We start from the raw sequence: 25,210 nt of genomic DNA on the forward strand, positions 1-25,210 counted from the left end.
TGGTTCTCTTGTGGTTGTTGTTGGTTCTGCTGTGGTTGTTGTTGGTTCTGTTGTGGCTGTTGTTGGTTCTGTTGTGGCTGTTGTTGGTTCCGTTGAGGTTGTTGTTTGTTCTGTTATGGTTGTTGTTGGTTCTGTTGTGGTTGTTGTTGGTTCTGTTGTGGTTGTTGTTGGTTCTGTTATGGTTGTTGTTGGTTCTATTGCAGCAGTTGTTGGTTCTGTTGTGGTTGTTGTTGGTTCTATTGTGGTTGTTGTTGGTTCTGTTGTGGTTGTTGTTGGTTCTGTTGTGGTTGTTGTTGGTTCTGCTGTGGTTGTTGTTGGTTCTGTTGTGGTTGTTGCTGGTTCTGATGAGGTTGTTGTTGGGTCTGCTGTGGTTGTTGTTGGTTCTACTGTGGCTGTTATTTTTTCTGTTGTGGTTGTTGTTGGTTCTGCTGTGATTGTTGTTGGTTCTGTGGTGGTTGTTGTTGGTTCTGATGTGGTTGTTATTGGTTCTGCTGTGGTTGTTATTTTTTCTGTTGTGGTTGTTGTTGGTTCTGATGTGGTTGTTGTTGGTTCTGCTGTGGTTGTTGTTGGTTCTGTTGTTGTTGTTGTTGGTTCTGTTGTGGTTGTTGTTGGTTCTGTTGTGGTTGTTGTTGGTTCTGCTGTGGTTGTTGTTGGTTCTGTTGTGGTTGTTGTTGGTTCTGTTGTGGTTGTTATTTGTTCTGTTGTGGTTGTTATTTTTTCTGTTGTGGTTGTTGTTGGTTCTGCTGTGGTTGTTGTTGGTTCTGTTGTGGTTGTTGTTGGTTTCTGTTGTGGTTGTTTTTGGTTCTGTTGTGTGTTGTTGTTGGTTCTCTGCTGTGGTTGTTGTGGTTCTGCTGTGGTTGTTGTGGTTCTGTTGTGGTTGTTGTTGGTTCTGTTGTGGTTGTTGTTGGTTCTGTTGTGGTTGTTATTTGTTCTGTTGTGGTTGTTATTTGTTCTGTTGTGGTTGTTGTTGGTTCTGCTGTGGTTGTTGTTGGTTCTGTTGTGGTTGTTGTTGGTTCTGTTGTGGTTGTTGTTGGTTCTGTTGTGGTTGTTGTTGGTTCTGTTGTGGTTGTTGTTGGTTCTGTTGTGGTTGTTATTTGATCTGTTGTGGTTGTTGTTGGTCCTGCTGTTGTTGTTGTTGGTTCTGTAGAGGTTGTTATTTTTTCTGTTGTGGTTGTTGTTGGTTCTGCTGTGGTTGTTGCTGGTTCTGATGTGGTTGTTGTTGGTTCTGCTGTGGTTGTTGTTGGTTCTGCTGTGGCTGTTAGTTTTTCTGTTGTGGTTGTTGTTGGTTCTGCTGTGATTGTTGTTGGTTCTGTTGTGGTTGTTGTTGGTTCTGATGTGGTTGTTGTTGGTTCTGCTGTGGTTGTTATTTTTTCTGTTGTGGTTGTTGTTGGTTCTGCTGTGATTGTTGTTGGTTCTGTTGTGGCTGTTGTTGGTTCTGTTCTGGCTGTTGTTGGTTCCGTTGAGGTTGTTGTTTGTTCTGTTATGGTTGTTGTTGGTTCTGTTGTGGTTGTTGTTGGTTCTGTTGTGGTTGTTGTTGGTTCTGTTATGGTTGTTGTTGGTTCTATTGCAGCAGTTGTTGGTTCTGTTGTGGTTGTTGTTGGTTCTATTGTGGTTGTTGTTGGTTCTGTTGTGGTTGTTGTTGGTTCTGTTGTGGTTGTTGTGGTTCTGCTGTGGTTGTTGTTGGTTCTGTTGTGGTTGTTGCTGGTTCTGATGTGGTTGTTGTTGGGTCTGCTGTGGTTGTTGTTGGTTCTACTGTGGCTGTTATTTTTTCTGTTGTGGTTGTTGTTGGTTCTGCTGTGATTGTTGTTGGTTCTGTGGTGGTTGTTGTTGGTTCTGATGTGGTTGTTGTTGGTTCTGCGTGTTGGTGTATTTTTTCTGTTGTGGTTGTTGTGGTTCTGATGTGGTGTTGTTGTTGGTTCTGCTGTGGTTGTTGTTGGTTCTGTTGTTGTTGTTGTTGGTTCTGTTGTGGATGTTGTTAGTTCTGTTGTGGTTGTTGTTGGTTCTCCTGTGGTTGTTGTTGGTTCTGTTGTGGTTGTTGTTGGTTCTGTTGTGGTTGTTATTTGTTCTGTTGTGGTTGTTATTTTTTCTGTTGTGGTTGTTGTTGGTTCTGCTGTGGTTGTTGTTGGTTCTGTTGTGGTCGTTGTTGGTTCTGTTGTGGTTGTTGTTGGTTCTGTTGTGGTTGTTATTTGTTCTGTTGTGGTTGTTATTTGTTCTGTTGTGGTTGTTGTTGGTTCTGCTGTGGTTGTTGTTGGTTCTGTTGTGGTTGTTGTTGGTTCTGATGTGGTTGTTGTTGGTTCTGTTGTGGTTGTTGTTTGTTCTGTTGTGGTTGTTATTTGTTCTGTTGTGGTTGTTGTTGGTTCTGCTGTGGTTGTTGTTGGTTCTGTTTTGGTTGTTGTTGGTTCTGTTGTGGTTGTTATTTGTTCTGTTGTGGTTGTTGTTGGTCCTGCTGTGGTTGTTGTTGGTTCTGTTGTGGTTGTTATTTTTTCTGTTGTGGTTGTTGTTGGTTCTGCTGTGGTTGTTGTTGGTTCTGTTGTGGTTGTTGTTGGTTCTGTTGTGGTTGTTGTTGGTTCTGTTGTGGTTGTTATTTGATATGTTGTGGTTGTTGTTGGTCCTGCTGTGGTTGTTGTTGGTTCTGTAGAGGTTGTTATTTTTTCTGTTGTGGTTGTTGTTGGTTCTGCTGTGGTTGTTGCTGGTTCTGATGTGGTTGTTGTTGGTTCTGCTGTGGTTGTTGTTGGTTCTGCTGTGGCTGTTATTTTTTCTGTTGTGGTTGTTGTTGGTTCTGATGTGGTTGTTGTTGGTTCTGCTGTGGTTGTTATTTTTTCTGTTGTGTTTGTTGTTGGTTCTGCTGTGGTTGTTGTTGGTTCTGTTGTGGTTGTTGTTGGTTCTATTGTGGTTGTTGTTGGTTCTGTTGTGGTTGTTATTTGATCTGTTGTGGTTGTTGTTGGTCCTGCTGTGGTTGTTGTTGGTTCTGTAGAGGTTGTTATTTTTTCTGTTGTGGTTGTTGTTGGTTCTGCTGTGGTTGTTGTTGGGGTTCTGTTGTAGTTGTTATTTGTTCTGTTGTGGTTGTTGTGTGTTCTGCTGTGGTTGTTGTTGGTTCTGTTGTGGTTGTTGTTGGTTCTGTTGTGGTTGTTTTGTTCTGTTGTGGTTGTTATTTGTTCTGCTGTGGTTGTTGTTGGTTCTGTTGTGGTGTTGTTGTTCTGTTGTGGTTGTTATTTGTTCTGCTGTGGTTGTTGTTGGTTCTGTTGTGGTTGTTGTGGTTCTGTTGTGGTTGTTATTTGTTCTTTTGTGGTTGTTGTTGGTTCTGTTGTGGTTGTTGTTGGTTCTGTTGTAGTTGTTATTTGTTCTTTTGTGGTTGTTGTTGGTTCTGCTGTGGTTGTTGTTGGTTCTGTTGTGGTTGTTGTTGGTTCTGTTGCGGTTGTTATTTGTTCTTTTGTGGTTGTTGTGGTTCTGTGTGGTTGTTGTTGTTCTGGTTTAGTTGTAGTTGTTATTTGTTCTGTTGTGGTTGTTGTTGGTTCTGCCTGTGGTTGTTGTGGTTCTGTTGTGGTGTTGTTGGTTCTGTGTGGTTGTATTTGTTCTGTTGTGGTTGTTATTTGTTTGTTGTGGTTGTTATTTGTTCTGCTGTGGTGTTGTGTTGGTTATGTTGTGGTTGTTGTTTGTTATGTTGTGGTTGTTATTTGTTATGCTGTGGTTGTTGTTGGTTCTGTTGTGGTTGTTGTTGGTTATGTTGTGGTTGTTATTTGTTTTTGTTTTTTGTTGTTGTTGGTTCTGTTGTGGTTGTTGTTGGTTCTGTTGTAGTTGTTATTTGTTCTGTTGTGGTTGTTGTTGGTTCTGCTGTGGTTGGTGTTGGTTCTTGTGGTTGTTGTTGGTCTGTTGGTGTCGTTATTTGTTCTTTTGTGGTTGTTGTTGGTTCTGTTGTGGTTGTTGTTGGTTCTGTTGTGGTTGTTATTTGTTCTGTTGTGGTTGTTATTTGTTCTGCTGTGGTTGTTGTTGGTTCTGTTGTGGTTGTTGTTTGTTCTGTTGTGGTTGTTATTTGTTCTGCTGTGGTTGTTGTTGGTTCTGTTGTGGTTGTTGTTTGTTCTGTTGTGGTTGTTATTTGTTCTTTTGTGGTTGTTATTTGTTCTGTTGTGGTTGTTGTTGGTTCTGCTGTGGTTGTTGTTGGTTCTGTTGTGGTTGTTGTTGGTTCTGTTGTGGTTGTTATTTGTTCTGTTGTGGTTGTTATTTGTTCTGCTGTTGTTTGTTGTTGGTTCTGTGTGGTTGTTGTTTGTCTGTGGGTTGTTATTTGTTCGGCTGTGGGTTGTTGTTGGTTCTGTTGTGATTGTTGTTGGTTCTGTTGGGTTGTTATTTGTCTTTTGTGGTTGTTGTTGGTTCTGTTGTGGGTGTTGTTGGTTCTGTTGTTGTGGTTATTTGTTCTGTTGTGGTTGTTGTTGGTTCTGGCTGTGGTTGTTGTTGGTTCTGTAGAGGTTGTTGTTTGTTTCTCTGGCTTGCGGGTTGTTATTTTTTCTGTTGTGGTTGTTGTTGGCTCTGCTGTGGGGTTGTTGGTTCTGTTGTGGTGGTTGTTTGGTTCTGTTTTTGTGGTGTGTATTTGTTCTGTTGTGTGGGTGTGGGTTCTGCTGTGGTTGTTGTTGGTTCTGTAGAGGTTGTTGTTTGTTTCTGCTTGCGTTGTTATTTTTTTCTGTTGTGGTTGTTGTTGGTTCTGCTGTGGTTGTTGTTGGTTCTGTTGTAGTTGTTATTTGTTCTGTTGTGGTTGTTGTTGGTTCTGCTGTGGTTGTTGTTGGTTCTGTTGTGGTTGTTGTTGGTTCTGTTGTGGTTGTTATTTGTTCTGTTGTGGTTGTTGTTGGTTCTGCTGTGGTTGTTGTTGGTTCTGGTGTGGTTGTTGTTGGTTCTGTTGTGGTTGTTATTTGTTCTGTTGTGGTTGTTGTTGGTCCTGCTGTGGTTGTTGTTGTTTCTGTAGAGGTTGTTATTTTTTCTGTTGTGGTTGTTGTTGGTTCTGCTGTGGTTGTTGTTGGTTCTGTTGTGGTTGTTGTTGGTTCTGTTGTGGTTGTTATTTGTTCTGTCGTGGTTGTTGTTGGTTCTGTTGTGGTTGTTCTTTGTTCTGTTGTGGTTGTTGTTGGTTCTGTTGTGGTTGTTATTTGTTCTGTTGTGGTTGTTTTTGTTCTGTTGTGGTTGTTGTTGGTTCTGCTGTGGTTGTTGTTGGTCTGTTGTGGTTGTTGTTGGTTCTGATGTGGTTGTTGTTGGTTCTGTTGTTTTGGTTTTGTTGTTTGTTCTGTTGTGGTTGTTATTTGTTTCTGTTGTGGTTGTTGTTTGGTTCTGCTGTGGTTGTTGTTGGTTCTGGTTTTTTTGGTTGTTGTGGGTTCTGTTGTGGTTGTTATTTGTTCTGTTGTGGTTGTTGTTGGTCCTGCTGTGGTTGTTGTTGGTTCTGTTGTGGTTGTTATTTTTTCTGTTGTGGTTGTTGTTGGTTCTGCTGTGGTTGTTGTTGGTTCTGTTGTGGTTGTTGTTGGTTCTGTTGTGGTTGTTGTTGGTTCTGTTGTGGTTGTTATTTGATATGTTGTGGTTGTTGTTGGTCCTGCTGTGGTTGTTGTTGGTTCTGTAGAGGTTGTTATTTTTTCTGTTGTGGTTGTTGTTGGTTCTGCTGTGGTTGTTGCTGGTTCTGATGTGGTTGTTGTTGGTTCTGCTGTGGTTGTTGTTGGTTCTGCTGTGGCTGTTATTTTTTCTGTTGTGGTTGTTGTTGGTTCTGATGTGGTTGTTGTTGGTTCTGCTGTGTGTTGTTATTTTTTTCTGTTGTGTTTGTTGTTGGTTCTGCTGTGGTTGTTGTTGGTTCTGTTGTGGTTGTTGTTGGTTCTATTGTGGTTGTTGTTGGTTCTGTTGTGGTTGTTATTTGATCTGTTGTGGTTGTTGTTGGTCCTGCTGTGGTTGTTGTTGGTTCTGTAGAGGTTGTTATTTTTTCTGTTGTGGTTGTTGTTGGTTCTGCTGTGGTTGTTGTTGGTTCTGTTGTAGTTGTTATTTGTTCTGTTGTGGTTGTTGTTGGTTCTGCTGTGGTTGTTGTTGGTTCTGTTGTGGTTGTTGTTGGTTCTGTTGTGGTTGTTATTTGTTCTGTTGTGGTTGTTATTTGTTCTGCTGTGGTTGTTGTTGGTTCTGTTGTGGTTGTTGTTTGTTCTGTTGTGGTTGTTATTTGTTCTGCTGTGGTTGTTGTTGGTTCTGTTGTGGTTGTTGTTGGTTCTGTTGTGGTTGTTATTTGTTCTTTTGTGGTTGTTGTTGGTTCTGTTGTGGTTGTTGTTGGTTCTGTTGTAGTTGTTATTTGTTCTTTTGTGGTTGTTGTTGGTTCTGCTGTGGTTGTTGTTGGTTCTGTTGTGGTTGTTGTTGGTTCTGTTGCGGTTGTTATTTGTTCTTTTGTGGTTGTTGTTGGTTCTGTTGTGGTTGTTGTTGGTTCTGTTGTGTTGTTATTTGTTTTCTTGTTTTTGGTTGTTGTGGTTCTGCTGCTGTGGTTGTTGTTGGTTCTGTTGTGGTTGTTGTTGGTTCTGTTGTGGTTGTTATTTGTTCTGTTGTGGTTGTTATTTGTTCTGTTGTGGTTGTTATTTGTTCTGCTGTGGTTGTTGTTGGTTCTGTTGTGGTTGTTGTTTGTTCTGTTGTGGTTGTTATTTGTTCTGCTGTGGTTGTTGTTGGTTCTGTTGTGGTTGTTGTTGGTTCTGTTGTGGTTGTTATTTGTTCTTTTGTGGTTGTTGTTGGTTCTGTTGTGGTTGTTGTTGGTTCTGTTGTAGTTGTTATTTGTTCTGTTGTGGTTGTTGTTGGTTCTGCTGTGGTTGTTGTTGGTTCTGTTGTGGTTGTTGTTGGTTCTGTTGTGGTCGTTATTTGTTCTTTTGTGGTTGTTGTTGGTTCTGTTGTGGTTGTTGTTGGTTCTGTTGTGGTTGTTATTTGTTCTGTTGTGGTTGTTATTTGTTCTGCTGCTGGTGGTTGTTGTTGGTTCTGTTGTGGTTGTTGTTTGTTCTGTTGTGGTTGTTATTTGTTCTGCTGTGGTTGTTGTTGGTTCTGTTGTGGTTGTTGTTTGTTCTGTTGTGGTTGTTATTTGTTCTTTTGTGGTTGTTATTTGTTCTGTTGTGGTTGTTGTTGGTTCTGCTGTGGTTGTTGTTGGTTCTGTTGTGGTTGTTGTTGGTTCTGTTGTGGTTGTTATTTGTTCTGTTGTGGTTGTTATTTGTTCTGCTGTGGTTGTTGTTGGTTCTGTTGTGGTTGTTGTTTGTTCTGTTGTGGTTGTTATTTGTTCTGCTGTGGTTGTTGTTGGTTCTGTTGTGATTGTTGTTGGTTCTGTTGTGGTTGTTATTTGTTCTTTTGTGGTTGTTGTTGGTTCTGTTGTGGTTGTTGTTGGTTCTGTTGTGGTTGTTATTTGTTCTGTTGTGGTTGTTGTTGGTTCTGCTGTGGTTGTTGTTGGTTCTGTAGAGGTTGTTGTTTGTTCTGCTGCGGTTGTTATTTTTTCTGTTGTGGTTGTTGTTGGCTCTGCTGTGGTTGTTGTTGGTTCTGTTGTGGTTGTTGTTGGTTCTGTTGTGGTTGTTATTTGTTCTGTTGTGGTTGTTGTTGGTTCTGCTGTGGTTGTTGTTGGTTCTGTAGAGGTTGTTGTTTGTTCTGCTGCCGTTGTTATTTTTTCTGTTGTGGTTGTTGTTGGTTCTGCTGTGGTTGTTGTTGGTTCTGTTGTAGTTGTTATTTGTGTTTGTTGTGGTTGTTGGTTGGTTCTGCTGTGGTTGTTGTTTGGTTCTGTTGTGGTTGTTGTTGGTTCTGTTGTGGTTGTTATTTGTTCTGTTGTGGTTGTTTGTTGGTTCTGCTGTGGTTGTTGTTGGTTTCTGGTGTGGTTGTTGTTGGTTCTGTGTGTTGTTATTTGTTTTTCTGTTGTGTTGTTGTTGGTCCTCTGCTGTGGTTGTTGTTGTTTCTGTAGAGGTTGTTATTTTTTCTGTTGTGGTTGTTGTTGGTTCTGCTGTGGTTGTTGTTGGTTCTGTTGTGGTTGTTGTTGGTTCTGTTGTGGTTGTTATTTGTTCTGTCGTGGTTGTTGTTGGTTCTGTTGTGGTTGTTCTTTGTTCTGTTGTGGTTGTTGTTGGTTCTGTAGAGGTTGTTGTTTGTTCTGTTGTGGTTGTGGTTGTTGCTGCTTCTGTTGTTATCGGTTGTCGTTTGTTTGTTGTTTGTTCTGTTGTGGTTTTTGGTTGTTCCTCTCTGGACGTTGTTGGTTCTGATGTGGCTATTGTTGGTTCTAGCATGGTTGTTATTGTTGGTTCTGTTTTTGGTTTTGTTGTGGTTGTTGCTGGTTCCGTTGTGGTAATTGGTGATGCTATTGGTTCTTCTGTGGTTGTTGCTGATTCTGTTGTGGTTATTACTGTCGGTTCTGTTGTTGATGTTGTTTCCCGTTCTGCGGTGTTTGTTGTTGATTCTGTTGTTGGTTTGCTTAGTGATTTTGTGGTCACTGCTCTTAATATTACTGACTGTGTTGTGATTGGTGCTGCTGTCGTTGTTAGCTCTTCTGTGTTTGAGGTTGTAGTTTCTTTTTTGGCTGTTATTGTCGATTCCGATGTGTTTACTGTTGTTACTCTTAACGTACTTTTTGCTGCTTTCATTGTTATAGGTGATGCTGTTGGTTCGTTTTTGATTGCACTTGTAGATTCTGTTCTTGTTACCTCTGTTCTGGTTGCTAGCGTTGGTTGTGATGTAGTGGTTGTTTCCGTTTGCTTTGTGATTTTAAATAGCGATGCTGTAGTAGCTGATGGTTGTTCTGTAGGGTTTATTGTTGGTAGTTTTGCTTCCGTTGTGGTTGCTGTTGGTTCCGTTTTGGTTGTTGTTGGTTCTGTTGTTATTGTGGTTGGCACATTTATGGTTGTCTTTCGCCCAATTGTAGTTGTTGTATTAGTTGTGATTGTTGTTAGTGGTTCTGTTGTGGTTCTTGTTGCTGGTTCTTCTATGGTGGATGTTGTAGTGATTGTTGTTGATAGTTCTGCTTTAGTTGGTGTTGTGAGTGTTGTTGGTTCTGTTGTTGTTCTTGGGGTTTTTGTAGTCACTAATGTTGGTTTTGTAGCAACGGTTGTTCGTTCTGTTGTAGGTGTTACTATTGATTCTGCTGTGGATGTTGTTGATGTTGTTGTTCTTGATGGTGTAGCTATTGTTGTACTTATTGCAGATGATTTGTTTAAAGATGCTCGTTGTTCCACAGTGGTTGATGTTGGTTCTGTTGTCGTTATTGTTTCCGTTATTGATGTTGATGGTTCTCTTGTAATTGTTGGTCGTTGTGTTGTGGCTATTGGAGTTATTGTTGTGGGACTGGTAGTGGGGACTGCTGTTGTTGCAGCTTGTGACGTAGATGCTGGAGTAATGGTGGTGGTGTCTCTTGTGGCACCTTGTGACGTAGTAGTTGGTGTAATAGTTGTACTTGTTGCTGCTGTTGTCTGTGGTGTAGTTACTTGTGTTGTAGCGGTGCCTGCTGTTATTGTAGTTTGTGATAAAGTTCTAGGTGTAGTAGTGGAGCCAGTTGTTGCTGTAATTTGTGACGTTGTTGCTGTAATTTGTGACGTTGTTGCTGTAATTTGTGACGTTGTTGCTGGTGTATTAGTGGTGCCTGTTTTCGCAATAGACTGTGATGTAATTGTCGATGAAGTAGTAGTAATACTACTTCTTGTGGTATTTTGTAAGGTAGTAGTTGAAGTAATAGCCCTATCTGTTGCTCCTGTACTTTGTGTTGTAGTTCCTTCTGCAGTAGTTTGTGATGTAGTTGGTGTAGTTGTGGTACCTGCTGATGCTGTTGTTTGTGACACAGGTGCTGGTGTAGAAGGCGGACCTGTTGTTGCTGCAGTTTGTGATGTAGTTACTTGCGTAGTAGATGTGTCTGTTGTGGCTGTAGTTTGTGGTGTGGTTGTTGGTGTGGTAGTGTTACCTATTGAAGCTCTTGTTTGTGATGCAGTTTCAGGTGTAGTAGCGGTGCCTCCTGTTGTAGTTTGTAATGTAGTTGTAAGTGTAGTAGTAGGGCCAGTTGTTGCTGTAGTTTGTGATGTAGTTGCTGGTGTAGTAGACGTGCTTGTTGTTGCTGGTGATGTAGCTGGTGATATACTAGTAGTAATAATAATTGTGGTATTTTGTGATGTAGCAGTTGGAGTAATAGCCGTATCTGTTGCGGCTGTAGTGTGTGATATAGTTGGTGTTGCAGTAGTGGTGTCTGCCGTTCCTGTCATTTGTGATGTAGTTGTTGGCGCTGTCGTACTGACAACTGTTTCTGTACTTTGTGATGTAGTCGATGGTGTAGTAGAGGTGTCTGCTGTTGTTGTAGTTTGCAATGTAGTTGATGGTGTCGTGGTGGTGCCTACTGTTGCAGTTGTTTTTGACGTAGTTGTAGTTGTAGTAGACGTGTCTGTTGTTACAGTAGTTTGTGATGTAGTTGGTGTAGTAGTGATGCCTGCTGGTGCTGTTGTTTGTGATATATCTGCTGGTGTAGTAGACGTGTCTGTTGTTGCTGTAGTTTGTGATGTGGTTGTTGGTGTTGTAGTTGAGCCTACTGTTGCTGTTGTTTGTGATGTAGTTTCAGGTGTAGCATATGTGCTTCCCATTGTTGTAGTTTGTGATGTAGTTCGTGTAGTAGTGGTGCCTGCTGGTGCTGTTGTTTGTGATATAGTTGCTGGTGTAGTAGACGTGTCTGTTGTTGCTGTAGTTTGTGATGTAGTTGCTTGCGTAGTAGACGTGCCTGTTGTTGCTGTAGTTTGTGATGTGGTTGTTGGTGTTGTAGTTGAGCCTACTGTTGCTGTAGTTTGTGATGTAGTTTCAGGTGTAGTAAACATGCCTGTTGTTAGAGTAGTTTGTGATGTAGGTGTTGTAGTTGTTGTGCCTGTTGTTGCTGTAGTTTCAGATGCAGTTGCTTGTGTAGTAGAGATGTCTGCTGTTGCTGTTGTTTGGGATGTAGTTGATGTAGTCGTGGTGGCTGCTGTTACTGTCGTTCCTGATATAGTTGCTGGGGTAGTAGACGTGCCAGTTGTTGCTGTAGTTTGTGATGTAGTTGCGGGTGTAATAGACGTGTCTGATATGGGTGTGGTTGTTGATGTTGTAGTGGAGCCTTCTGTTCCTGTTGTTTGTGCTGTAGTTGATGGTGTCGTAGTGGTACCTACTGTTGCAGTTGTTGTTGACGTAGTTGCAGTTGTAGTAGACGTGTCTGTTGTTACAGTAGTTTGTGATGTAGTTGGTGCAGTAGTGATACCTGCTGATGCTGTTGTTTCTGATATAGTTGCTGGTGTAGTAGACGTGTCTGATGTTGCTGTAGTTTGTGATGTAGTTGCCTGTGTAGTAGACGTGCCTGTTGCAGCTGTAGTTTGTGATGTGGTTGTTGGTGTTGTAGTTGAGCCTACTGTTGCTGTTGTTTGAGATGTAGTTTCAGGTGTAGCATATGTGCTTCCCATTGTTGTAGTTTGTGATGTAGTTGTGGCGCTGTCGTACTGACAACTGTTTCTGTACTTTGTGATGTAGTCGATGGTGTAGTAGAGGTGTCTGCTGTTGTTGTAGTTTGCAATGTAGTTGATGGTGTCGTGGTGGTGCCTACTGTTGCAGTTGTTTTTGACGTAGTTGTAGTTGTAGTAGACGTGTCTGTTGTTACAGTAGTTTGTGATGTAGTTGGTGTAGTAGTGATGCCTGCTGGTGCTGTTGTTTGTGATATATCTGCTGGTGTAGTAGACGTGTCTGTTGTTGCTGTAGTTTGTGATGTGGTTGTTGGTGTTGTAGTTGAGCCTACTGTTGCTGTTGTTTGTGATGTAGTTTCAGGTGTAGCATATGTGCTTCCCATTGTTGTAGTTTGTGATGTAGTTCGTGTAGTAGTGGTGCCTGCTGGTGCTGTTGTTTGTGATATAGTTGCTGGTGTAGTAGACGTGTCTGTTGTTGCTGTAGTTTGTGATGTAGTTGCTTGCGTAGTAGACGTGCCTGTTGTTGCTGTAGTTTGTGATGTGGTTGTTGGTGTTGTAGTTGAGCCTACTGTTGCTGTAGTTTGTGATGTAGTTTCAGGTGTAGTAAACATGCCTGTTGTTAGAGTAGTTTGTGATGTAGGTGTTGTAGTTGTTGTGCCTGTTGTTGCTGTAGTTTCAGATGCAGTTGCTTGTGTAGTAGAGATGTCTGCTGTTGCTGTTGTTTGGGATGTAGTTGATGTAGTCGTGGTGGCTGCTGTTACTGTCGTTCCTGATATAGTTGCTGGGGTAGTAGACGTGCCAGTTGTTGCTGTAGTTTGTGATGTAGTTGCTGGTGTAGTAGACGTGTCTGATGTTGCTGTAGTTTGTGATGTAGTTCGTGTAGTAGTGGTGCCTGCTGGTGCTGTTGTTTGTGATGTAGTTGGTGTAGTAGTGATGCCTGCTGGTGCTGTTGTTTGTGATGTAGTTGCTTGCGTAGTAGACGTGCCTGTTGTTGCTGTAGTTTGTGATGTAGTTGGTGCAGTAGTGATACCTGCTGATGCTGTTGTTTCTGATATAGTTGCTGGTGTAGTAGACGTGTCTGATGTTGCTGTAGTTTGTGATGTAGTTGCCTGTGTAGTAGACGTGCCTGTTGCAGCTGTAGTTTGTGATGTGGTTGTTGGTGTTGTAGTTGAGCCTACTGTTGCTGTTGTTTGAGATGTAGTTTCAGGTGTAGCATATGTGCTTCCCATTGTTGTAGTTTGTGATGTAGTTGGTGTAGTAGTGATGCCAGCTGATGCTGTAGTTTGTGATATAGTTGCTGGTGTTGTAGACGTGCCTGTTGTTGCTGTAGTTTGTGATATAGTTGCTGGTGTAGTAGACGTGGCTGTAGTTTGTGATGTGGTTGTTGGTGTTGTAGTTGAGTCTACTATTGCTGTTGTTTGTGATGTAGTTTCAGGTGTAGCATATGTACTTCGTGTTGTTGTAGTTTGTGATGTAATTGTAGATGTAATAGCAGGGCTAGTCTTTGTTGTAGTTTCTGATGTAGTTCCACGTGTAGTAAACGTACCTGTTGTTGCTGTAGTGGGTGATATAGTTGGTGATACAGTAGTAATAATAATACTTTTTGTGGTACTTTGTGATGTAGTAGTTGGAGTAATAGCCGTATCTGTTCCGGCTGTAGTTTGTAATGTAGTTGGTGTTGCAGTAGTGGTGCCTGCCGTTGTTGTGCTTTGTGATGTAGTTGTTGGCGCAGTAGTACTGCCTACTATTTCTGAACTTTCTGATGTAGTTACTGGTATAGTAGACGTGCCAGTTGTTGCTGTACTTTGTGATGTAGTTGCTTGTGTAGTAGAGGTGTCTGCTGTTGCTGTTGTTTGTGATGTAGTTGCTGGTGTAATAACCGTGCCTGTTGTTAGAGTAGTTTGTGATGTAGGTGGTGTAGTTGTGGTGCCTGTTGTTGCGATAGTTTGCGATGTAGTTGATGGTGTAGGAGTGGTGCCTCCCGTTGCTGTTGTTTGTGACGTAGTTGCTGGGGTAGTAGACGTGCCTGCTGTTACAGTAGTTTGTGATGTAGATGGTGTAGTTGTGGTGTCTGCTGATGCTGTTGTTTGTGATATGGTTGCTGTTGTAGGAGACGTGTCTGTTGTTGCTGTAGCTTGTGATGTAGTTCCACGTGTAGTAAACGTACCCGTTGTTGCTGTAGTGGGTGATATAGTTGGTGATATAGTAGTAGTAATAATACTTTTTGTGGTATTTTGTGATGTAGTTGTTGGAGTAATAGCCGTATCTGTTATTGCTGTAGTTTGTGATATAGTTGGTGTTGCAGTAGTGGTGCCTGCCGTTTTTGTCTTTTGTGATGTAGTTGTTGGCGCAGTAGTACTGCCTACTGATTCTGTACTTAGTGATGTAGTTGTTTGTGTAGTAGATGTGTATGTTTTGGCTGTAGTTTGTGATGTAGTTGACGGTGTAGTTGACGTGCTTGTTGTTTCTGCAGTTTGTGAAGTAGTTGATGGTGTAGTAGACATGTCAGCTGTTTCTGTAGTTTGTGATGTAGTTGCTGGTGTAGTAGACATGTTTGCTGTTGCTGTAGTTTGTAGTGTAGTAGACTTGTCTACGCTTGCTGTTGTTTGTGATATAGTTTCTGGTGCAGTAGACATGCCTGTTGTAGCTATATTTTGTGATGTAGTTGCTTGTGTAGTAGATTTGTCTGTTGTTACTGTAGTTTGCGATGTGGTTGGTGATATAGTAGTAGTAGTAGTAGTGTCTGCTGTTGCTGTAGTTTGCGATGTAGTTGCTGGTGTAGTAGAGGTGCTTGTTGTTGCTGTAGTTTGTGATGTAGTTACTAGAGTAGTAGGTGTACCTCTAATGGTATGTTGTGATGGAGCTGTTGGTGTGATATTTGTCGGTTCTGTTGTTGCTGTTGTTGTGGGTTCCGTTGTGGGTGTTGTCGCTTTTTTTGTTGTTATTGTTGGTGTTGTTGTCGCCGTTGTTGGTTCTATCGCAATTTTTGATTCTGTTGTGACTGTTGCTGGTTCTGTTGCTGATTTTGTTTCTGATATAGTTGTTTCTGTTGTGGTTGACTTGTTCGTTGATATTTCTGTTATGGCCGTTGATATTTCTGCTGAAGCTGTTGTTGCTTCCGCAGTGGTCGTTTTTGTTCCTGCTGTGGTTGCTGTCGTTGTTGCCTCTGTTGCGGTTGTTGTTTGTTCTGCTGTGCTTGATGTTGCTTCTGTAATAGCTATGCTTGGTTTTACTTTGAGTGTTGTGTGCTCTGTTGTAATCCTTGTAGGTTCTGTTGTCGGTTTTGTAGCCGTTGATGGTTTCGTGGTTGCTGATACGTCTGTGGTTGCTGTTGGTTTTGTGGTTGTTGGGTTTGTGGTTGTTGTTGGTCTTGTGGTTGTTATTGGTGCTTCTGTTCTTGGTTCTATTATAGTTGTTGGTTTTGTTTGTGTTAGGCTTGTAGTTGGTCGTTCAGTTGTTATTGGTTTTGTTGTTGTAGTAGTTATTGCTTCTGCTGTTGTTGTTGGTTCTGCTGTTGTTCTTTTTGGTTCTCTTGTAGTAGTTGTCTGTTCTGTTGTGTTTGTTGTCGGTTCTGTTGTAACTGTTTCGGCGTTTGTTATGGTTACTGAAGATTTTGTATTGGATGTTGTCTGTTCTGTTATGGCTCTTGTTAATTCTATATTCTTTGTTTTCGATTCCGTTATGGTTGTTGTCGATTCTGTTGTGGTTGTTGTCGGTTTTTTTGTAGTTGTTTTTTGTTCGGTTGTGGTTGTCATTGTTGGCTGTAATGTGGTTGTTGTTTTTGATGTTTTATTTAGTGCTGCTGTTATCGAATCTTCTGTTGATGCTAATTGTGCCGTGGCCTGTTTCGTAAGATCTGTTGTAAATATATTGGTTGGTGTGGTAGTTCTTATAGCTTCTGTTGTGGTTTGTGTTGTTGGCTGTTGGGAAGATTGTTTTGTCTTCGTTGTTAATGATCCTGTTACATTTGTTATTAGCTGTGTTGCCGTTGTAGCTATTATTGTTGGTTCAGTAGTTTGTGATGCAGTTGTAGGCGGAGTAGTGGTATCTGTTGTTGTTGTAGTTTGTGATGTAGTTGTTGGCGGAGTAGTGGTATCTTTTATTGCTGTAAGGAGTGTTGTAGTTCTTGGCGGAGTAGTGGTGTCTGTTGTTGCTGTAGTTTGTGTTGTAGTTGGTGGTGTAGTAGTGGTATCTGTTATTGCTGTACTTTGTGATGGAGTTGCTAGTGTAATAGTGGTGCCTGCTGCTGTTGTGGTTTGTGACGTAGTTGCTGGTATAGTAGTTTTAACTTCTGTTACTGTAGTTTGCGGACTAGTAGTTGGTGTGGTAGTAGTGCCTTCTGTTGCTGTAGTTTGTGATGTAGCTATTGGTGCAGTAGTTCTGTCTATTGCTGCTGTAGTTTGTGTTGCAGTTCCTGGTGTAGTAGCGATGCCTGCTGTTGCAGTTGATTGTGACATAAATGTTGGTGCAGTAGTGGTGACTCTTGTTGCTGTAGTTTGTGATGTAGTTGTTGGTGTTGCAGTAGTACCTGCTGTTGCTGTTGTATGTGCTGTAGTTGTTGGTGTAGCTGTAGTAGTACCAATTGTTCTTGTAGTATGTGATGTAGTTCCTGGTGTAGTAGTCATAATTGTGTTTGATATAGTTTGTGTTGCAGTTGTTGGTGTAGTAGTGGTATCTGTTGTTGCTGTAGTTTGTGTTGTAGTTGATGGTGTAGTAGTGGAATCTGTTGTTGCTGTAGTTTCTGTTGTAGTTGTTGGCGTAGTAGTGGTATCTGTTGTTGCAGTAGTTTGTGTTGTAGTTGTTGCCGTAGTAGTGGTATCTGTTGTTGCTGTAGTTTGTGTTGTAGTGTGTGGTGTAGTAGTGGTATCTGTTGTTGCTGTAGTTTGTGTTGTAGTTGTTGGCGTAGTAGTGGTATCTGTTGTTGCTGTAGTTTGTGTTGCAGTTGTTGGCGTAGTAGTGGTATCTGTTGTTGCTGTAGTTTGTGTTGCAGTTGTTGGCGTAGTAGTGGTATCTGTTGTTGCTGTAGTTTGTGTTGTAGTTGATGGTGTAGTAGTGGAATCTGTTGTTGCTGTAGTTTCTGTTGTAGTTGTTGGCGTAGTAGTGGTATCTGTTGTTGCCGTAGTAGTGGTATCTGTTGTTGCTGTAGTTGTGTTGCAGTTGTTAGCGTAGTAGTGGTATCTGTTGTTGCTGTAGTTTGTGTTGTAGTTGATGGCGTAGTAGTGATATCTGTTGTTGCTGTAGTTTGTGTTGTAGTTGTTGGCGTAGTAGTGGTATCTGTTGTTGCTGTAGTTTGTGTTGTAGTTGTTGGCGTAGTAGTAGTATCTGTTATTGCTGTAGTTTGTGTTATAGTGGTTTGTGTAGTAGTGGCACCTGCTGCCGTTGATGTCGTTTGTGATGCAGTTGGTGGTGTACCAGTGGTATCTGATTTTGCTGTAGTTTGCGTTGTAGTTGTTGGTGGAGTAGTGGTGTCTGCTGTTGCTGTAGTTTGTGTTGTAGTAGTAGTGGTACCTGTTATTGTTTTAGTTTGTGTTATAGTCGGTGGTGTAGTAGTGGTATCTGTTATTGCTGTAGTTTGTATTGTAGTGGGTGGTGTAGTAGTGGCACCTGCTGCGATTGGTGTCATTTGTGATGTAGTTGGTGGTGTAGTACTGGTATCTGTTATGTCTGTAGTTAGTATTGTAGTTGTTGCCGGAGTAGTGGTATCTGTTGTTGCTGTAGTTTGTGTTGCAGTTGTTGGCGTAGTAGTGGTATCTGTTGTTGCTGTAGTTTGTGTTGTAGTTGATGGTGTAGTAGTGGTATCTGTTATTGCTGTAGTTTCTGTTGTAGTTGTTGGCGTAGTAGTGGTATCTGTTGTTGCTGTAGTTTGTGTTGTAGTTGGTGGTGTAGTAGTGTATCTGTTGTTGCTGTAGTTTGTGTTGTAGTTGTGGCGTAGTAGTGGTATCTGTTGTTGCTGTAGTTTGTGTTGCAGTTGTTGGCGTAGTAGTGGTATCTGTTGTTGCTGTAGTTTGTGTTGCAGTTGTTGGCGTAGTAGTGGTATCTGTTGTTGCTGTAGTTTGTGTTGTAGTTGATGGTGTAGTAGTGGAATCTGTTGTTGCTGTAGTTTCTGTTGTAGTTGTTGGCGTAGTAGTGGTATCTGTTGTTGCCGTAGTAGTGGTATCTGTTGTTGCTGTAGTTTGTGTTGCAGTTGTTAGCGTAGTAGTGGTATCTGTTGTTGCTGTAGTTTGTGTTGTAGTTGATGGCGTAGTAGTGATATCTGTTGTTGCTGTAGTTTGTGTTGTAGTTGTTGGCGTAGTAGTGGTATCTGTTGTTGCTGTAGTTTGTGTTGTAGTTGTTGGCGTAGTAGTAGTATCTGTTATTGCTGTAGTTTGTGTTATAGTGGTTGGTGTAGTAGTGGCATCTGCTGCCGTTGATGTCGTTTGTGATGCAGTTGGTGGTGTACTAGTGGTATCTGATTTTGCTGTAGTTTGCGTTGTAGTTGTTGGTGGAGTAGTGGTGTCTGCTGTTGCTGTAGTTTGTGTTGTAGTAGTAGTGGTATCTGTTGTTGTTTTAGTTTGTGTTATAGTCGGTGGTGTAGTAGTGGTATCTGTTATTGCTGTAGTTTGTGTTGTAGTGGGTGGTGTAGTAGTGGCACCTGCTGCGGTTGGTGTCATTTGTGATGTAGTTGGTGGTGTAGTACTGGTATCTGTTATGTCTGTAGTTAGTATTGTAGTTGTTGCCGGAGTAGTGGTATCTGTTGTTGCTGTAGTTTGTGTTGCAGTTGTTGGCGTAGTAGTGGTATCTGTTGTTGCTGTAGTTTGTGTTGTAGTTGATGGTGTAGTAGTGGTATCTGTTATTGCTGTAGTTTCTGTTGTAGTTGTTGGCGTAGTAGTGGTATCTGTTGTTGCAATAGTTTGTGTTGCAGTTGTTGGCGTAGTAGTGGTATCTGTTGTTGCTGTAGTTTGTGTTGTAGTTGATGGTGTAGTAGCAGTATCTCTTATTGCTGTAGTTTGTGTTGTAGTAAGTGGTGTAGTACTGGCACCTGCTGCCGTTGCAGTAGTTTGTGATGTAGCTGTTAGCGTAGTAATGGTATCAGTTGTTGCTGTAGTTTGTGTTGTAGTAGTAGTGGTATCTGTTGTTGTTTTAGTTTGTGTTATAGTCGGTTGTGTAGTAGTGGTATTTGTTATTGCTGTAGTTTTTGTTATAATGTGTGGTGTAGTAGGGGCACCTGCTGCCGTTGATGTGGTTTGTGCTGTAGTTGATGTGGTAGTTGTGGTATCTTTTATTGCTGTAAGGAGTATTGTAGTTCTTGGCGGAGTAGTGGTGTCTGTTGTTGCTGTAGTTTGTGTTGTAGTTGGTGGGGTAGTAGTGGTATCTGTTTTTGCTGTAGTTTGTGTTGTAGCTGGTGGTGTAGTAGTGGTATCTGTTATTGCTGTAGTTTGTGTTGTAGTTCTTGGTGGTGTAGTGGTGTTTGTTATTGCTGTAGTTATTGTTGTAGCTTGTGGTGTAATAGAGCTATCTGTTATTGCTGCAGTTTGTGCGGTAGTTGTTGCAGGAGTAGTGGAATCTTTTGTTTCTGTAGTTTGTGTTGTAGTTGGTGCTGTAGTAGTGGTATCCGTCTTTGCAGTAGTTTGTGTTGTAGTTGTTAGCGGAATAGTGATGTCTCTTTTTGCTGTAGTTTGTGTTGTAGGCTGTGGTGTAGTAGTGGTATCTGTTATTGCTGTAGTTTGTGTTGTAGTCGTTGGCGGTGTAGTGGTGTCTCTTGTTGTTGTAGTTTGTGTTGCAGTTGTTGGTGTAGTAGTGGTATCTGTTATTTCGCTAGTTTGTGTTGTAGTTCTTGGCGGTGTAGTGGTGTCTGTTATTGCTGTAGTTTGTGGTGTAGAAGTGGTATCTCTTATTGTTGTAGTTTGTGTTGTAGTTGTTGGCGGAGTAGTGGTGTCTCTTGTTGCTGTAGTTTGTGTTGTAGTAAGTGGTGTAGTAGTGGTATCTGTTATTGGTATAGTTTGTGCTGTAGTTGTTGCAGGAGTAGTGGAATCTTTCGTTGCTGTAGTTTGTGTTGTAGTGGGTGGTATAGTAGTGGTATCCGTTATTGCTGTAGTTTGTGTTGTACTTGTTGGCAGAGTAGCGGTATCTGTTGTGGCTATAGTTTGTGTTGTAGTTGGTAGTGTAGTAGTGGTATCTGTTATTGCTGTAGTTTGTGTTGTAGTTGTTGGCGGAGTACTGGTATCTGTTGTTGTTGTAGTTTGTGATGTAGTTGTAGGCGGAGTAGTGGTATCTATTGTTGCTGTAGTTTGTGTTGTAGTTGATGGTGTAGTAGCAGTATCTCTTATTGCTGTAGTTTGTGTTGTAGTAAGTGGTGTAGTAGTGGTATGTGTTATTGCTGTAGTTTGTGTTGTAGTTTGTGGTGTAGTAGTGGCACCTGCTGCACTTGATGTATTTTGTGATGTAGTTAGTGGTGTATTAGTGGTATCTGTTATTGCTGCAGATTGTGTTGTAGTTGATGGTGTAGTAGTGATATCTGTTGTTGCTGTAGTTTGTGATGTAGTTGTAGGCGGAGTAGTGGTATCTGTTGTTGTTGTAGTTTGTGATGTAGTTGTTGCCGTAGTAGTGGTATCTGATATTGCTGTAGTCTGTGTTGTAGTTGTTGGCGGAGTAGCGGTATCTGCTGCTGCTGTAGTTTGTGTTGTAGTTGGTGGTGTAGTAGCGGTATCTGTTATTGCTGTAGTTTGTGTTGTAGTTGGTGGTGTAATAATGGTATCTGTTATTGCTGTAGTTTGTGTTGTAGTTGTTGGCGGAGTAGTGGTATTTGTTGTCACTGTAGTTTGTGTTGTAGTGGGTGGTGTAGTAGTGATATCTGTTGTTGCTGTAGTTTGTGATGTAGTTGTAGGCGGAGTAGTGGTATCTGTTGTTGCTGTAGTTTGTGTTGTAGTGGGTGATGTAGTAGTGGTATCTGTTATTGCTGTAGTTTGTGTTGTAGTGAGTGGTGCAGTAGTGTTATCTGTTATTGCCGTAGTTTGTGTTGTTGTGAGTGGTGCAGTAGTGGTATCTGTTATTGCTGTAGTTTGTGTTGTAGTGTGTGGTGTAGTGATGGTATCTGTTATTGCCGTAGTTTGTGTTGTAGTGAGTGGTGTAGTAGTGGCACCTGCTGCCGTTGATGTCGTTTGTGATGTAGTTGTTGGTGGAGTAGTGGTATCTGTTGCTTCTGTAGTTTGTGTTGTAGTTGATGGTGTAGTAGGGGTATCTGTTATTGCTGTAGTTTGTGTTGTCTTAGTAGTACCAGCAGTTACGTTAGTTTGTGTTGTAGTTGTTGGTGATGTAGTACTGTCTGTTGTTGTTGATGCTGATGTAGTTGCTGATGTACTAGTGGTGCCTGCTGTTGGTGTAGTTTGTGATGTAGTTTCAGCTGTAGTAATACTACGCATAGCTGCTGGCGTATCAGTAGTGCCTGATGTTGCTGTAGTTTGTGATGTAGTTGCTGGTGCAGTAGTGATGTCTATTGTTGCTGTTGTTTGTGATGTAGTTGGAGGTGTGGTAGTAGTATTTGCTGTTACCGTAGTTTGTGCTATAGTTATGTCTGTGGTAGTTGTACCTGTTACTGCCGTAGTTTGTGTCGTAGTTGCTAGTGTTGTAGGGGTGCCTGGCATTGCTGTGGTGTGTGAAGTAGTTGTTGGGCCGTTGTAGTGTCTGCTGTTGTTGATGCTTGTGGTGTAGTTGTTGGTGTAATATCTGTATCATTCAGTGCTGTAGTTTGTGATGTAGTTGATGACGTAGAAAGAGTACCCGCTGTTACTTTGCTTTGTGGTGTAGTTACTTGTATGGTACTAGTGTCGGTCGTTGGTGTAGTTTCTGATGTAGTTGCTGATGTACTAGTGGTGCCTGTTGATGATGTAGTGTAAGATGTAGTTGCTGGGGTAGTAATGATACTTGTCCTTGCAGCAGTTTGTATTGTAGTGGGTTGTGTAGTAGTGGTGCCCACTGTTGCTGTAGTATGTGTCATAGTGTGTGGTTTAACAGTTGTGCCTAGTGTTGCTGTAGTTTGCGTTGTAGTGAGTGGCATGGTAGTGGTACTCACTGTTACTGTAGTTTGTGGTGTAGTTGTTGATGTTATAGTGGTGCCTTTTGTTGGCGTAGTTTGTGTTGTAGTTGTAGGTGTACTAGTGGTTCCTGGTGTTGCAGTCTGTGGTGTAGTTGCTGGTGTGATATTACTGCCTTTTGTTGGTGTACTTTCTGATGTAGTTGCTAGTGTAGTAGTACTACCATCTGCTGTTGCTCTTGTTTGTAATGTAGTCGATGGTGTTGTACGGGTGCCTGTTGTAGTTTGTGATGTAGTTGTTAGTGTAGTAGGAAGGTTTGTTTTTGCTGTTGTCTGTGACGTAGTGTTTGCTGTAGCTATGGAGTCTTTTGTCACTGTAGTTCGTGATGTAGTTTTGACCGTTGTTGCTGTAGTTTGTGATGTAGTAGTGGGTGCAATTTTGGTTTGTGCTGTAGTTGTTTGTGTAGTAGTAGCTCCAGGTGTTGCTGCATTCTCTGGTATAGTTGTTTGTGTGGTAGTAGTGCCTTCTGTTGCTGCAGTTTGTGATGCAGTAGCTGGTTTAGTAGTGGTTCCTGCTGTTGCTGTAGTTTGTGGTGTAGTTTTGGTGACTCTTGTTGCTGTAGTTTGTGTTGTAGTTGTTGGTGTAGTAGTAGTAGCGCCTGTTGTTGCTGTAGTTTCTGGTGTAGGTGTGTGTGTGGCAGTAAAGCCTTCTGTTGCTGTAGTTTGTGGTGTAGTTGTTTGTGTAGTAGTATCTCCTGGTGTTGCTGTAGTTTCTGGTGTAGTTGTTTGTGTGATAGTAGTGTCCTCTGTTGCTGTGGTTTGTGATGTAGTTCCTGATTTAGTAGTGGTTCTTGCTGTTGCTGTAGTTTGTGGTGTAGTAGGTGTAGTTTCTGACGTAGAAACACCAGTTGTTGCTGTAGTTTGTGCTGTAGTTTCTGGTGTAGTAGTAGCGCCGGTTGTTATTGTAGCTTCTTGTGTAGTTGTTTGTGTGGTAGTAGTGCCTTCTGTTGCTGCAGTTTGTGATGTAGTAGCTGGTTTAGTAGTGGTTCCTGCTGTTGCTGTAGTCTCTGATGTAGTTTTGGTGATTGTTGTTGTTGTAGTTTGTGTTGTAGTTGTTGGCATTGTAGTTGCGCCTGTTGTTGCAGTAGTTTCTGGTGTAGTAGTAGCGCCGGTTGTTATTGTAGCTTCTTGTGTAGTTGTTTGTGTGGTAGTAGTGCCTTCTGTTGCTGCAGTTTGTGATGTAGTAGCTGGTTTAGTAGTGGTTCCTGCTGTTGCTGTAGTTTGTGCTGTAGTTTCTGGTGTAGTTGTTTGTGTGATAGTAGTGTCCTCTGTTGCTGTGGTTTGTGATGTAGTTGTAGGTATAGTAATGGTTCCTGCTGTTGCTGTAGTTTGTGGTGTAGTTGTTTGTGTGGTAGTAGTGCCTTCTGTTGCTGCAGTTTGTGATGTAGTTCCTGATTTAGTAGTGGTTCTTGCTGTTGCTGTAGTTGTGGTGTAGTAGGTGTAGTTTCTGACGTAGAAACACCAGTTGTTGCTGTAGTTTGTGCTGTAGTTTCTGGTGTAGTAGTAGCGCCGGTTGTTATTGTAGCTTCTTGTGTAGTTGTTTGTGTGGTAGTAGTGCCTTCTGTTGCTGCAGTTTGTGATGTAGTAGCTGGTTTAGTAGTGGTTCCTGCTGTTGCTGTAGTCTCTGATGTAGTTTTGGTGATTGTTGTTGTTGTAGTTTGTGTTGTAGTTGTTGGCATTGTAGTTGCGCCTGTTGTTGCAGTAGTTTCTGGTGTAGCTGTTTGTGTGGCAGTAGAGCCTTCTGCTGCTGTAGTTTGTGATGTAGTTGTAGGTATAGTAATGGTTCCTGCTGTTGCTGTAGTTTGTGGTGTAGTAGGTGTAGTTTCTGACGTAGAAACACCAGTTGTTGCTGTAGTTTGTGCTGTAGTTTCTGGTGTAGTAGTAGCGCCGGTTGTTATTGTAGCTTCTTGTGTAGTTGTTTGTGTGGTAGTAGTGACTTCCGTTGCTGTAGTTTGTGATGTAGTTGCTGGTGTTGAAGTTTTATCTGTTGTTGCTGTACTTTGCGAAGTATTTGCTGGTGTTGTAATGGTGCCTGTTCTTGCTGTTGTTTGTGATGTAGTTGTTGGTGTTGTCCGTGATGTCTCTGGTGTAGCTGTGGTGTCTGTTGATGCAGTGGTTCGTGATGTAGTGGTTGGTGTAACAGTGGTGCCTGTAGTTTGTGATGTAGTTGTTTGTGTTATAGTTTTGTCTGTTGCTATATTTTGTGATGTTGTGTCTCTAATTGAAGATTTGTGTGTCACTGCTGTCGTTGGTGACGGAGTAGTCGGAGTAACCATGGTGTCTTTCGTTGCTGTACTTTGCATTGTATCATTTTGCTGCGGTATTCGCAACTTTTCTGATGCAGTTGTCGGTATATTCGTTGTAATTTCTGTTACTGTTTGTGTTGTAGTGATGTTTGTCTTTGCTGTAGCGTCTGGTGTAGTTGTTGGTGTAATATTGATGTATGTTGTTGCTCTAGTATGTGATGTAGTAGTAGTAGTAGTTGGCGTATTCATATTTTTCATTGTTGCTGTTGTTTGTGATGTAGAGATGTGTGTAGTGGTTTTAGATGGTTCCTGTGTCATGTTGGCTGGAATGTTAAATTTTGTGGAATGCTTCGAGAAATCTTCTGTAATGTGTTGAGAAGACGTATACATTTCTGTAGACGGAGTCGGTGGAAGAGAATTAGGGAATGCTAAGTTTGATGATTCTTCATGCGTGGAAAATTCTGAAGTCTCATCTACAGATGAAAGTGTAACGGTTGAAGATGTTAGATCTTGTGCACCTTGTGTTGTAATAGAGGGTGTCTGTTTATATTCTAATGAGCCTGTACTTGTCGATGGTAGAGAAGTTTCTCCTCCTGTTGTGACAGTACCTGTTTCAAGGTTGCTGGATGTTTCGTATCTGACTGTAGAGGGTGAATGCGCTAAGGGTGTGCTTGCTTCAGTTGTACGTGGCTTAGTTAGTGACATTCTATTTGTGGTATGCAATATTGTAAGTGTTGATGTTGCTGTGGTTGTTGTTGCTTCTGTTGTGGTAGGTGTTGTGCTTGCAGTTGTGGCAGATGTTGGTCCAGAGATGGTTGCAGTTGTTTGTTGTGTAGTGATTGTTGTTGGTTCCCTTGCTGCTGCTGTTGACACTCGTTCTTTAGTGCTTAATGTTGAGGTTGGAGTTGGTGCTGCTTTTGTAGCTGTTGTTGTTGTACCTGATGTAGTTGTAGATGTTGGTTTAATTGTGGTTGCTATGGTTGGTGTTCTGATTGTTGTTGGTTTTGTTGTGGTTGTTGCTTGTGATGACATTGTAGGTTCTGTTGCGGTTGTTAATGTTGGTTCTAATGTGGTTGTTGGAACTAGTCTGTTTGTAATCGATTCTATGGTGGTTGTTGTTCGTTCTGTTGTGATTGTAGTTGGCGGTTCTGTTGTGTTTGTTGTCAGTTCTGCAGTGCTTGTTGCTCGTTCTGTTGTGATTGTGGTTGATAGATCTGTGGCGGTTGCTGTCGGTTCTGTAGTGGTTGTTAATAGTTCTGTTGTGGCTGTTATTGTTGGTCTTGTGGTTGTTGTTGATGATGATGTACTTGCTGGTGGTGCTGTAGTGTTTATGGACAGTAGTGTTGCGGTTGTTGTTGGTTGTGGTGACGTTATTGTAGATTCTGATCTGGCAGTTGGTGATGTTGCTTTTGTAATGGTTGTTAATATTGGTTCTCTTGTTCTTGGTTTTGGCTCTATTATAGTTGTTGATTTTGTTGTGATTGTTTCTGGTTCTA

General features: G+C 41.7%; 3 protein-coding genes across 3 annotated transcripts in view; all 3 read right to left on the reverse strand.

The window, feature by feature from the left end:
- Positions 1-138: 138 nt before the first annotated feature.
- Positions 139-5,510, reverse strand: LOC118766698 (mucin-2-like; the record flags this gene model as incomplete). Its single annotated transcript, XM_036510343.1, has 3 exons — positions 139-771; positions 4,704-5,110; positions 5,441-5,510. Coding segments are annotated over 3 exons (1,110 nt in total), but the record flags the coding sequence as incomplete, so codon positions are not given.
- A 927-nt stretch (positions 5,511-6,437) lies between these two features.
- On the reverse strand, positions 6,438-11,413 carry LOC118766699 (mucin-2-like). The gene is made up of 2 exons (XM_036510344.1): positions 8,094-11,413; positions 6,438-6,515 (listed from the first exon to the last, which is right to left on the reverse strand). Exons 1-2 carry the CDS (start codon positions 11,400-11,402, stop codon positions 6,438-6,440), a joined length of 3,387 nt encoding a protein of 1,128 aa, XP_036366237.1. The 5' UTR covers positions 11,403-11,413.
- Positions 11,414-11,422: 9 nt separating this feature from the next.
- The window catches only part of LOC115221070 (pneumococcal serine-rich repeat protein-like), a gene marked incomplete at its 3' end in the record, with an annotated part of 37,038 nt that continues 23,250 nt past the window's right edge, over positions 11,423-25,210 (reverse strand). The window contains exons 9-13 of the mRNA XM_036510346.1: positions 23,547-24,900; positions 21,018-21,747; positions 18,604-20,919; positions 17,304-18,447; positions 11,423-16,907 (exon numbers count right to left, since the gene is read on the reverse strand). Coding sequence (XP_036366239.1) covers positions 11,423-16,907; positions 17,304-18,447; positions 18,604-20,919; positions 21,018-21,747; positions 23,547-24,900 — 11,029 coding nt within the window. The remainder of the gene's footprint in view (positions 16,908-17,303; positions 18,448-18,603; positions 20,920-21,017; positions 21,748-23,546; positions 24,901-25,210) is intronic.

The sequence above is a fragment of the Octopus sinensis genome, linkage group LG17, assembly GCF_006345805.1.
Source record: "Octopus sinensis linkage group LG17, ASM634580v1, whole genome shotgun sequence".
Taxonomy (NCBI): Eukaryota; Metazoa; Mollusca; class Cephalopoda; order Octopoda; family Octopodidae; genus Octopus; species Octopus sinensis.

Excerpts from the sequence above, each read along its gene's own strand:
- LOC118766699 (XM_036510344.1), bottom strand. The coding sequence starts at position 11,402 with ATGGGAAGCACATATGCTACACCTGAAACTACATCTCAAACAACAGCA. Across the intron at positions 6,516-8,093 it reads CAACCACAACAGAACAAACA|AACCAACAACAACCACAACA; the intron begins ACAACCTCTACA and ends CAACCACAACAG.